Source organism: Artemia sp. Qi Xiang Cuo, chromosome 15 (assembly GCF_049724085.1).
Source record: "Artemia sp. Qi Xiang Cuo chromosome 15, ASM4972408v1, whole genome shotgun sequence".
In the NCBI taxonomy this organism is placed as follows: Eukaryota; Metazoa; Arthropoda; class Branchiopoda; order Anostraca; family Artemiidae; genus Artemia; species Artemia sp. Qi Xiang Cuo.
Genome location: NC_142808.1, coordinates 57,210,559 through 57,223,494, shown reverse-complemented (window position 1 = coordinate 57,223,494; position 12,936 = coordinate 57,210,559). Strand labels below are relative to the sequence as shown.

Genomic DNA, 12,936 nt, shown 5'->3' with positions numbered 1-12,936 from the left:
AAAAGGTTACTTACCAAGAGTTCCTTTCTAGTCCCCTCTCCTGACAAGAATACCCCTATTTTCTCTCCCCCGTACGTTTTATTCGTTTGTTACTTGATTCGTTTAGTGACCTTCCCTTGCTCTTTCAGCCAATCAACAACTTTTTGTTAAAAGGTAGTTTTTTCCCAGTATTTCAAGGCCTTGCATTCCTATTTGTTTTATAGCCAAAACTGGTCTAAATTAGGTCTTCAAATATTTTCACGGGTTTAAAATTCGTTCGATTCTTCGACAAAGAAGTGTCACTACAAGATTTATGACTAGTTACGCAAAGTGAAAATTTTTTCAAATTCAAGCTAATTTGAAATTGTCGCTATGTTTCTGATCTATTGACGAGAAAGGGAATTCCAAGCTTTACTAAAATTGAGTTACCCAATTACGCAAAAATAAGGCCTCCTTACAAGCACACCATTTTTGCACTTAAACAGTATTTTAGGCAGTAATGCTTGAAGCGCTAGTACGAACTGCACCTAATCAAAACTGATATATTTAGCCTATCAAAACTGGAGAATTCTCCAAAAAGAGGTCAAGGACCACAACAGCTCTCCCTAGAGTGAGCTGCTTCTATTAACATTAATAATAAAGAAACTCTTGCTGCTTTAGCATGTGGCTACTCACTGGATGACTCAGAAGGAAGGATTGTTGGCGGCAGTGAAGCTCCAATAGGGAAGTATCCATGGATGGCGGCGCTTATTTTTAGAACTGGAACAAGACCCTTTTGCGGTGCAAGTCTTCTTAATGACAGATATGCTGTTACTGCTGCACACTGTATTATGGGGTAAGTTCTTAATGTACTTAAATATATTTAATATATACTTAAATATACTTAAAATATAGTGTACTTAAAAGTACTTAAATATATGAGGTAAGTACTTAAATATATGTGCTGTTGCATGCTTCCTGTTCTTCTACCACGTAGTTGAATGTTGCTGCCAGATGGTGCTGATGATGGAGCACCAGGCTGGTGCTGAAAACCTTTATTTTCTTGATGAAACACTTTGTAAAAAGGAAGTAACTTTTCCTGAAAGATTAAGGTTTTAGCTGTGACAATTAAAATAGTCAAAAGTCACTAGGGAAATCGACTTTAAAGTTTAAATAAGTTTCTTCAGAACAATAAACTTGAAACTTAAATTTTTCAAGTTCAGCAACAGTGGTACTTACATCGTAAATTACTGCAGTGAGAAGTTGTTTAAAAGTTTTGACTGAATATCATAGGCAGGGCAATAGAGCTGCTTAAGCAAAGAACGATGTTGGCGCAATGTGTTATTCTTTTGTGTTTCCATACCCGGGCACTTCGTATCGAAGGAGTTGTCGTAGAAACTTCAAAAAGGGCTCATTCGATTGGAAATTGGAACGCCTAGTGCCTTTTGAATAGTAGAAATTGATTTTAGGGCAACTAGTCCCCCCCGTGCCCATCATTCCCCCAAACACATCCAATCAAAATTTTGAGATAGTAATTTTGTTCAGCATAGTTGATTTCCAGAAAGAAAATATATTTTTGAAGAGAACACTCCCCCAAAATCCTTGGGGCAAGGGTTTAAGTTATGCCCTGAGGGCATATAAGAACGATGTCTGCACAATGTATTATTTATTATTTTTTTCCTTTAGAGCAGGGCACTTTGTATCGAAGAAGTTGTCGTATAAACTTCAAAAAAGGCTCATTCGATTAGAAATTCAAAGGGCTAGTGGCCTTTTTAATAGTCAAAAGTCTTTGGAGGGCAACTAGCCCCTCCCCCCTCCGAACTCCCATCATTCCCCCAAACATATCCAATCAAAATTTTGAGATAGCCATTTTGTTCAACGTAGTTGATTTCCAGATAGAAAATATGTTTTTGAGGAGGACACTCCCCCACAACCCTCGGTGCAAGGGTTTTAAGTTATGCCTTGAGGGCATATAAGAACGATGTTGGCACAATGTATTTTTTTTTTCTTTAGAGTAGGGCACTTCTTATCGAAGAAGTTGTCGTAGAAACTTCGAAAAGGGCTCATTCCATTGGAAATTGGAGTGGCTTGTCCCTTTTTAATAGTCAAAAGTGATTGGAAGACAACTAACACCCCTTCCACGCCCACCATTTCCCGAAACACATCCAATCGAAATTTTAAGAGAGCTATTTTGTTCGGCGTAGTTGATTTGTTCTTGGGATACTGCTGGGAATTAACATTAACACAGTGCATTTTGATTTAATCTTAAGGCACATCCAATCAAATGTGCCTTAATCTTAAGGCATCTAATCTTAAGGCACAGCCAATCAAAATTTTGAGAGAGCCATTTTGTTCAGCATAGCTGATTTCCAGATAGAAATTATGTTTTTGAGGAGGACACTCCCCCACAGCCTTCAGGGCAAGGGTTGTAAGTTATGCCCTGGGTGCATATAAGGTTTTTATAGAAGGCGTTGTCGTAGAAACTTCAAAAATGGCTCATTCGAATGCAAATTCAAAGGGTTAGTTCCCTTTTTAATAGTCAAAAGTTATTGGAGGGCAACTAGCCCCTCCCCATGCCCATCATTCTCCCAAACGCATCCAATCAAAATTTTGAGATAGCCATTTTGTTCAGGGTAGTTGATTTCCAGATGGAAAATATGTTTTTGAGGAGGACACTCCCAACAAACCCTCAGGACAAAAGTTTTAAGTTATGCCCTGAGGGCATATAAGAATGATGTTGGCACAATTTATTATTTATTATTTTCTTCCTTTAGAGCGGGGCACTTCGTATCGAAGAAGTTGTCGTAGAAACTTTGAAAAGGGTTCATTCAATTGGAAGTCGGAGCTTGTCCCATTGGGAGTTGGTGGCTTGTGTCCTTTTTAATAGTCGAAAGTGATTGGAAGGCAACTAACACCCCTTCCACGCCCACCATTTCCCGAAACACATCCAATCGAAATTTTGAGAGAGCCATTTTGTTCAGCGTAGTTGATTTGTTCTTGGGATACTGCTGAGATGCCTTATTGGGAATTAACATTAACACTCTGCATTTTGATTTAATCTTAAGGCAACATTTAGTTTTTAGACATAATGGACAAACGGGTGAGTGGGCGTGGGAGGGGGTTTTAGTTGCCCTCCAATTACTTTTGACTATTAAAAAGGGCATCAACCCTTTCTATTTTCAATCGAATGAGCCCTTTTCGAAGTTCCTAGTTCCGAAGTTCCTAGTTCCGAAACTCCTTCGATACGAAGTGCCCTGGTCTAAACAACAACAACAACAAATAATACATTATACCCACATCGATCGTTACTATAAAAATAGCAAGCCTTCCAATCGCTTTCGACCATTAAAAGGGGCACTAGGCCTTTTGATTTCCTAGGCCTTTTGATTTGGGGGCATATAAGGTGTTTACAGAAAGTGTTGTCTTAGAAACTCAAAAAGGGCTCATTTGATTGGAAATCGAAAGGCCCAGTGCCCTTTTTAATAGTCAAAATTGATTGGAAGGATTGACATTTTTATAGTAAAGATTAAGGTGGGTATAATGTATTATTTGTTGTTGTTGTTGTTGTTTAGACCAGGGCACTTCGTATCGAAGGAGTTGTCGTAGGAACTTCAAAAAGGGCTCATTCGATTAAAAATACAAAGGGCTGATGCCCTTTTTAATAGTCGAAAGTGATTGAAGGGAAACTAATCCCCCTCCCATGCCCCCCCCTCCCTTTGCCTTTATGTTTAAAAACTAAATCTTGCCATACGATTAAATCAAAATGCACTGTGTTAATACTAATTCCCAATAAGGCATCTCAGTAGTATCCCAAGAACGACTAAGGGTATTATGTTCAAACTTTTGGTTCTACTTCCGCTCTTAAAATTTAACCAAATCAAAATAGCGTAAGTGTATCCAAGCTATCTAAGAAAGTAAACAGATTTTTTTGCGAATCGTATCAAGTTTTCCATTTCAGTTCAACTAGAGGAGGTATGAAACTAAATTAAACACTACTATTTGTGTCCAGATTTTTTAAAGGGTGTATGTTGTTAAAAATTGCTGAAAACTTTTCTCCAGCATGCAAATAGCAGGCCAAACTATAAATTCTTAAAAAACGAAAAGATTTAAACTATTATTTTCTTTTTCCCTGAAAAGACTATGTCAATATAAAACAAACAGAAATTAACTAAAAAAATTCCACAAAATAAGTTTTTCAAAGGGAAGCAAAGAACTCTATTAAACAAAAAATGAGCAAAAATAAAATCAAATAATCTACCAAGCGTGAAACTTACACAAATCAGCATCGATAAATAAACGAAACCCAAAACGAACAGAAATTACAATAACTAACCGAGTCAAACTCAAAATGAGCAGAAATTAACGTAAGTTGGGCTCAAAACCCCTATGCCTTCCCAAGGCCAGAACATAATTTGTACTTTACTGAAAAAAATAGAAATGAATGTGCATTGTCAGTTTAACATAGATATACTGATATTTAGTAATCAAAATGTTAATATTATTTGATTTATTAAAGTTATAAAAGTAAAAACATTTATATTTTTACAGCTAAACATTAAACATTAAAAACATCATAAGTTTTTACCGAAAATAGTTTTGGTATATCTTTTTTGCCCGTAGATGTGTTAGAAATTCTGTAGAATTCCAAAAAGTCGATCTAAATGGAAAAGCTGGGCCTAAATGTACTTTAAGCGATAAAACCCAAGTTGGTAATTCGGTACCCCGGTCAGGTCCTTATGGATACAAAGCGGTGATTCCCAGCGTGGGGCGTAGGCACCACTGGTAAGGCATGGCAATATTTTTGTGGGTCATGGGCAGGACGTGCATCCATCGGCTGACTATATTTTAGAGCCTTAAGTTAAAAAAAATAAGATCCATGTAAATGACGTCACATAAAAATTCATTTAAAGAGCGAAAAATTTACATGATGGCATTGCAATGACTTAATGGATCGTTAAAAGGTTAGTTTGTTTATTCGTTTTCTTTAAAGGTTAAAACTTTTTCGTTTTCTTTTTTAACGTTTTCTTTATTCGTTTTCTTAAAAGGTTAGTTTGTTTATTTGTTTTCTTTAAAGGTTAAAACTTTTTCGTTTTCTTTTTTAACGTTTTCTTTATTCGTTTTCTTAAAAGGTTAGTTTGTTTATTTGTTTTCTTTAAAGGTTAAAACTTTTTCGTTTTCTTTTTTAACGTTTTCTTTATTCGTTTTCTTAAAAGGTTAGTTTGTTTATTCGTTTCTTCATTAGTTTGTTTATTCATTAGTTTAAAATGTGCCTAGAGAACAACCGAAAGAGATAAGAAGTTAATGGCCGTTTAAGCTTCTTTCAGGCTATTCAGCAAAATTTAAATATAACGAGGGGGCATCAGGATTTTAAAAATACCTAGGTGGGACATGGCTCCAAATAGGTTAGGAACCATTAATAAGTCTGGACAGCAGTTTGCTGCTTTCGGAGCCCAAGTGTCTTAAGGTGTCTAAAATTGAATGCGCTGGCTGCTAATTTGGGTATTCAAGAAAATCTTTAGAGTAATGCAGATAACATGATAGTAGCCTACATACAATCAACACTGATGGAATTGTTACTTGCAAAAACTTTTTTCTAGGAAAATATCTGTCAATAATATAGATTGAAGAAAACCGGAAACAAACACTGTTTAACTTATAACTTCCCCTTTTCCTAAGAGCCAGAAATATCTTCATAAAACATAACATTTATGTGTGCTACAAAGATTTCGCTCCAACCGAGGAAAAATATGGAAAATGATTGCATCAGAACATATCAGAACTCGATTTAAAAAATTGTCAATACTAAAATCCTATTTATCACATCTTCTTGGGTACTGGAGGAAGCAAGCTGCTAACATAATTTTATATCCCAATCTGAGAATCAAATTGAGCATCAACAAACCGATCTTATCGATTTGTCCGGATAAAATCCATTTAATCAAGTATCGAGGACCGGAAAACGTCCCGAAGCAATTCAGTCACAATAAAGCAACCTTTAACCTCCAACAGACCCTGATATCAATCTACACAAGGTTAAGATTCCCTTTAGCTATACGAAGCAGGTAAGTAAGTCAGCCATCCGAGACATTCTACCCTCTTATGTGGACCCTTGACCTTGTATAATATAAGATACTTAGTCATAAATTAAATTAAACTAATATTTTAGTAGAGAAGCCCTAATAACTCCCGTACAAAAAAATGTGCTACCATCTATAATTGAGTCTAACGCTGACGGGACATAATTTATTCAAGGATTATTGATCGAGTCTAATGGGGTCAATGCCCCCTTTTTCAAGGTCGATCTATTTGTTGTTGCTAGGTGTAATGACTCCGGGGCGAAGTTTGCACATGCGCACTAAGGGGACAATAAATTGATGCACTAGAGGTGAAGTGGATTTCTGACAAATTGATTACATAATCGACTAGGACAAGAGGGGAAGTAGATTTCTGAGAAATTGATTACATAATCAACTAGGATAAGAGGCGAAGTAGATTTCTGAGAAATTGATTACATAATCGGCAGAAATTATTGATCCACGAAGGGGGACAGATTTCTGAGAACTAGATTTCTGGGAAATTGATTTGCATAATCGGTGGGGACTTATTGATCCACAAAAGAGGAATTAAGAAACATTATGGCTTCTTTGATCTTTAGGTCTAAGAGATTTCAGGTCCTTAGTGACAGAGATAAATTGATATTCTTTTTTTAAATATGGCTTCTCAGGTCATTAGACTTAGCGATAAATTAATATTCTATCGAAGCCTTAATAGAGTAACCAAGAACACCTTAGAGATGATGAGATTAACGTGAGAATTGTTTCCTAGGAATTTCAAATGTGCCAGCGCAGGGAAGCCACAACAAAAGGAACACGCAGAAATTACGTTTAGGGATTATTTGGGCGAAACCGTTTGAGACATTATAGAAGACGATTTAGGCGGAACAATTTGAGACATTTTAGAAGATGATTTAGGCGAAAAAGTTTGAGACATTTTAGAAGATGATTTTAGAAGATGATTTAGAAGATGATTTGGGTGAAACTCTGTGGTCGTTATAATACACAAGTTCCATTTGAACAATGTTGTGAGGTCCCCTACCCCAACCTCAAAGGACCCCCGGGCCCCCAAAGGCCCCCAGGCCCCCAAAGGCCCCCAGGCCCCCAAAGGCCCCCAGGGCCTCCAAAGCCCCCCCTCCGACTTTTTTGCCCCCCATTTTTTAATACTTTTTTTTGCACACTTGAGACACAGAAGAACCCCTCCCCCTTCAACTTTATGGCTCCCCCTCCCGAATATATCTTTTCAGAACAAGTTCTTTACGTAATGTCCCTCCTAAACCCATTTTATAAGTTGAAGTATCCCATCCTTTTCACACAAAACTTTACTTCACAGCTTTTTTAATACCCCAACACCAAGCAATACTTTTCAAAAGGCATTGCAGAACAAGTTATTTTTCTTAATGTCCCTCCTAAACCCCTTTTACAAATTGAAGTATCCATCCTTTTCACCCCCAACTTTACTTTACAGCTTTTTTGAATGCCCCAATACCAAGCAATACTTTTCAAAAGGCATTTCAGAACAATTTCTTTTCTTAATATCCCACCTAAACCCATTTTACAAATTGAAGTACCCATCCTTTACACCCAAAACTATACTTTAAAGCTTTTTGAATACCCCAACACCAAGCAATACTTTTCAAAAGACATTTCAGAACAAGTTCTTTTCTTAATGTCCCACCTAAACCCATTTTACAAGTTGAAGTACCCATCCTTTTCACCCACAACTTTACTTTACAGCTTTTTGAATACCACCACATCAAGCAATACTTTTCAAAAGACATTTCAGAACAAGTTCTTTTCTTAATGTCCCACCTAAACGCATTTTACAAGTTGAAGTACCCATCCTTTTCACCCACAACTTTACTTTTCAGCTTTTTGAATACCACAACACCAAGCAATACTTATCAAAAGACATTCAGAACAAGTTCTTTTCTTAATATCCCACCTAAACCCATTTTACAAGTTGAAGTACCCATCCTTTCCACCCCCAACTTTACTTTATAGCTTTTTGCATACCACAGCATCAAGCAATACTTTTAAAAAGACATTTCAAAACAAGTTCTTTTATTAATTTCCCACCTAAACCCATTTTAAAAGTTGAAGTACGCATCCTTTTCAACCAAAACTTTACTTTACAGCTTTTTGAATACCACAACACCAAACAATACTTTTCAAAAGACATTTCATAACAAGTTCTTTTCTTAATGCCTCCCTAAACCCATTTTACAAGTTGAAGTACCCATCCTTTTCACCCACAACTTTACTTTACAGCTTTTTGAATACCCCAACACCAAGCAATACTTTTCAAAAGGCATTTCAGAACAAGTTCTTTTCTTAATGTCCCACCTAAACCCATTTTACAAGTTGAAGTACCCATCCTTTTCACCCAAAACTTTACTTTACAGCTTTTTGAATACCACAACACCAAGCAATACTTATCAAAAGACATTTGAGAACAAGTTCTTTTCTTAATGTCCCACCTAAACCCATTTTACAAGTTGAAGTACCCATCCTTTTCACTCCCTAGTTTACTTTATAGCTTTTTGCATACCACAGCACCAAGCAATACTTTTAAAAAGACATTTCAGAACATATTCTTTTCTTAATTTCCCACCTAAACCCATTTTAAAAAATGAAGTACGCATCCTTTTCACCCAAAACTTTACTTTACACCTTTTTGAATACCACAACACCAAGCAATACTTTTCAAAAGACATTTCAGAACAAGTTCCTTTCTTAATATCCCACCTAAACCCATTTTATAAGTTGAAATACCAATCCTTTTCGCCCACAACTTTACTTTACAGCTTTTTGCATACCACAACACCAAGCAATACTTTTCAAAAGACTTTGCAGAACAAGTTCATTGCGTAATGTCCCACCTAAACCCATTTTACAAGTTGAATTACCCATCCTTTTCACCCACAACTTTACTATACAGCTTTTTGAATACAACAACACCAAGCAATACTTTTAAAAAGACATTTCAGAACAAGTTCCTTTCTTAATGTCCCACCTAAACCCATTTTACAAGTTTAAGTACCAATCCTTTTCACCCATAACTTTACTTTACAGATTTTTGCATACCACAACACCAAGCAATACTTTTCAAAAGACTTTTCAGAACAAGTTCATCACGTAATGTCCCTCCTAAACCCATATTACAAGTTGAAGTGCCCATCCTTTTCACCCAAAACTTTACTTTACAGCTTTTTGAATACCACAACACCAAGCAATAATCTTCAAAAGACATTTCAGAACAAGTTCTTTTATTAATTTCACACCTAAACCCATTTTACAAGTTGAAGTACCCATCTTTTTCACCCACAACTTTACTTTACAGCTTTTTGAATACCACAACACCAAGCAATACCTTTCAAAAGACATTTCAGAACATGTTCTTTTCTTAATGTCCCACCTAAACCCATTTTACAAGTTGAAGTACCCATCCTTTCCACTCACAACTTTACTTAATAGCTTTTTGAATACCACAACACAAAGCAATACTTTTCATAAGACGCTTAAGAACAAGTTCTTTTCCTAATGTCCCACCTAGACCCATTTTACAAGTTGAAGTACCCATCCTTTTCACCCACAACTATACTTTACAGCTTTTTGAATACAACAACACCAAGCAAAACTTTTCAAAAAACATTTCAGAACAAGTTCTTTTCTTAATGTCCCACCTAAACCCATTTTACAAGTTGAAGTACCCATCCATTTGACCCACAACTTTACTTTACAGCTTTTTGAACCCAGGGAGCCCTTGCTTTAGTAAAAAAAAAATGAACCGAGCTTTTTGCATGTCTCTCTCACTAGGCTCCCTGGGTTCAAAAATATGTAAAGTAAAGTTGTTGGTAAAATGGATGGGTACTTCAACTTGTAAAATGGGTTTAGGTGGGACATGAAGAAAAGAACTTGTTCTGAAATGTTTTTTGAAAAGTTTTGCTTGGTGTTGTTGTATTCAAAAAGCTGTAAAGTATAGTTGTGGGTGAAAAGGATGGGTACTTCAACTTGTAAAATGGGTCTAGGTGGGACATTAGGAAAAGAACTTGTTCTTAAGCGTCTTATGAAAAGTATTGCTTTGTGTTGTGGTATTCAAAAAGCTATTAAGTAAAGTTGTGAGTGGAAAGGATGGGTACTTCAACTTGTAAAATGGGTTTAGGTGGGACATTAAGAAAAGAACCTGTTCTGAAATGTCTTTTGAAAGGTATTGCTTGGTGTTGTGGTATTCAAAAAGATTTAAAGTAAAGTTGTGTGTGAAAAAGATGGGTACTTCAACTTGTAAAATGGGTTTAGGTGTGAAATTAAGAAAAGAACTTGTTCTGAAATGTCTTTTGAAAAGTATTGTTTGGTGTTGTGGTATTCAAAAAGCTGTAAAGTAAAGTTGTGGGTGAAAAGGATGGGTACTCCAACTTGTAAAATGGGTTTAGGTGGGACATTACGTAATGAACTTGTTCTGAAAAGTCTTTTGAAAAGTATTATTTGGTGTTGTGGTATTCAAAAAGCTATTAAGTAAAGTTGTGAGTGAAAAGGATGAGTACTTCATCTTATATAATGGGCTTAGGTGGGACATTAAGAAAAGAACTTGTTCTGAAATGTCTATTGAAAGGTATTGCTTGGTTTTGTGGTATTCAAAAAGCTGTAAAGTAAAGTTGTGGGTGAAAAGGATGGGTACTTCAACTCTTAAAATGGGCTTAGGTGCAACATTAATAAAAGAACTTGTTCTGAAATGTCTTTTGAAAAGTATTGCTTGGTGTTGTAGTATTCAAAAAGCTGTAAAGTAAAGTTGTGGGTGAAAAGGATGGGTACTTCAACTTGTAAAATCGGTTTAGGTGGGACTTTAAGAAAGGAAGTTGTTCTGAAATGTCTTTTGAAAAGTATTGCTTGGTGCTGTGGTATGCAAAAAGCTGTAAAGTAAAGTTGGGGGTGAAAAGGATGGGTAGTTCAACTTGTAAAATGGATTTAGGTGGGACATTACGTAATGAACTTGTTCTGAATTGTCTTTTGAAAAGTATTGCTTGGTGTTGTGGTATTCAAAAAGCCGTAAAGTAAATTTGTGGGAGAAAAGGATTGGTAGTTAAACTTTTAAAATGGGTTTAGGTGGGAAATTAAGAAAAGATCTTGTTCTGAAATGTCTTTTGAAAAGTATTGCTTGGTGCTGTGGTATGCAAAAAGCTGTAAAGTAAAGTTGTGGGTAAAAAGGATGGGTACTTCAACTTGTAAAATGGGTTTATGTGGGACATTACGTAATGAACTTGTTCTGAAAAGTCATTTGAAAAGTATTGCTTGGTGTTGTGATATTCAAAAAGCTGTAAAGTAAAGTTGCGGGTGAAAAGGGTGGGTACTTCAACTTGTAAAATGGGTTTAGGTGTGACATTAAGAAAAGAACTTATTCTAAAATGTCTTTTGAAAAGTATTGGTTGGCGTTGTGGTATTCAAAAAGCTGTGAAGTAAAGTTGTGGTGAAAAGGATGGGTAGTTTAACTTGTAAAACGAGTTTAGGTGGGACATAAAGAAAAGGACTTGTTATGAAATGTCTTTTGAAAAGTATTGCTTGGTGTTGTGGTATTCAAAAAGCTGTAAAGTAAAGTTGTGGGTGAAAAGGATTGGTAGTTCAACTTGTAAAATGTGTTTATGAGGGATATTAAGAAAGGAACTTGTTCTGAAATGTCTTTTTAAAAGTATTGCTTGGTGTTGTGGTATTCAAAAAGCTGTAAAGTAAAGTTGTGGGTGAAAAGGATTGGTAGTTCAACTTGTCAAATGGGTTTAGGAGGGACATTAAGAAAAGAACTTGTTCTGAAATGTCTTTTGAAAAGTATTGCTTGGTGTTGTGGGATTCAAAAAGCTGTAAAGTAAAGTTTTAGGTGAAAAGGATGGGTACTTCAACTTGTAAAATGGGTTTAGGTGGGACATTAAGAAAAGAACTTGTTCTGAAATGTCTTTTGAAAAGTATTGCTTGGTGCTGTGGTATGTAAAAAGCTGTAAAGTAAAGTTGGGGGTGAAAAGGATGGGTACTTCAACTTGTAAAATGGGTTTAGGTGGGACATTAAGAAAAGAACTTGTTCTGAAATGTCTTTTGAAAAGTATTGCTTGGTGTTATGGTATTCAAAAAGCTGTAAAGTAAAGTTGTTGGTGAAAAGGATGGGTACTTCAACTTGTAAAATGGGATTAGGTCGGACATTAAGAAAAGAACCTGTTCTGAAATGCATTGTGAAAAGTATTGCTTGGTGCTGTGGTATTCAAAAAGCTGTAAAGTAAAGTTGTGGGTGAAAAGGATGGGTAGTTCAACTTGTAAACTGGGTTTGGGAGGGACATTAAGAAAAGAACTTTTCCTGAAATGTCGTTTGAAAAGTATTTCTTGGTGTTGTGGTATTCAAAAAGCTGCGAAGTAAAGTTGTGGGTGAAAAGGATGGGTACTTCAACTTGTAAAGTGGGTTTAGGTGGGACATTAAGAAAAGAACTTGTTCTGAAATGTCTTTTGAAAAGTATTGCTTGGTGTTGTGGTATTCAAAAAGCTGTAAAGTAAAGTTGTGGGTCAAATAGATGGGTACTTCAACTTGTAAAATGGGTTTAGGTGGGACATTAAGAAAAGAAGTTGTTCTGAAATGTCTTTTGAAACGTTTTGCTTGGTGTTGTGGTATTCAAATAGCTGTAAAGTATAGTTGTGGGTGAAAAGGATGGGTACTTCAACTTGTAAAATGGGTTTAGGTGGGACATTACGTAATGAACTTGTTCTGAAAAGTCTTTTGAAAAGTATTGCTTGGTTTTGTGGTATTCAAAAAGCTGTAAAGTAAAGTTGTGGGTGAAAAGGATGGGTACTTCAACTTGTAAAATGGGTTTAGGTGTGACATTAAGAAAAGAACTTGTTCTGAAATGTCTTTTGAAAAGTATTGGTTGGCGTTGTGGTATTCAAAAAGCTGTGA

The 12,936-nt window shown here is 35.9% G+C and overlaps 1 protein-coding gene across 1 annotated transcript in view; it reads left to right on the top strand.

Moving 5' to 3' along the window:
* LOC148943899 (proclotting enzyme-like) overlaps nucleotides 1-818 on the top strand; it is a 75,481-nt gene extending 74,663 nt beyond the window's left edge. Inside the window, exon 6 of the mRNA XM_089101275.1 lies at nucleotides 640-818. Within this exon, the coding sequence (XP_088957401.1) occupies nucleotides 640-818 (179 nt within the window). The remainder of the gene's footprint in view (nucleotides 1-639) is intronic.
* Nucleotides 819-12,936: the final 12,118 nt, after the last annotated feature.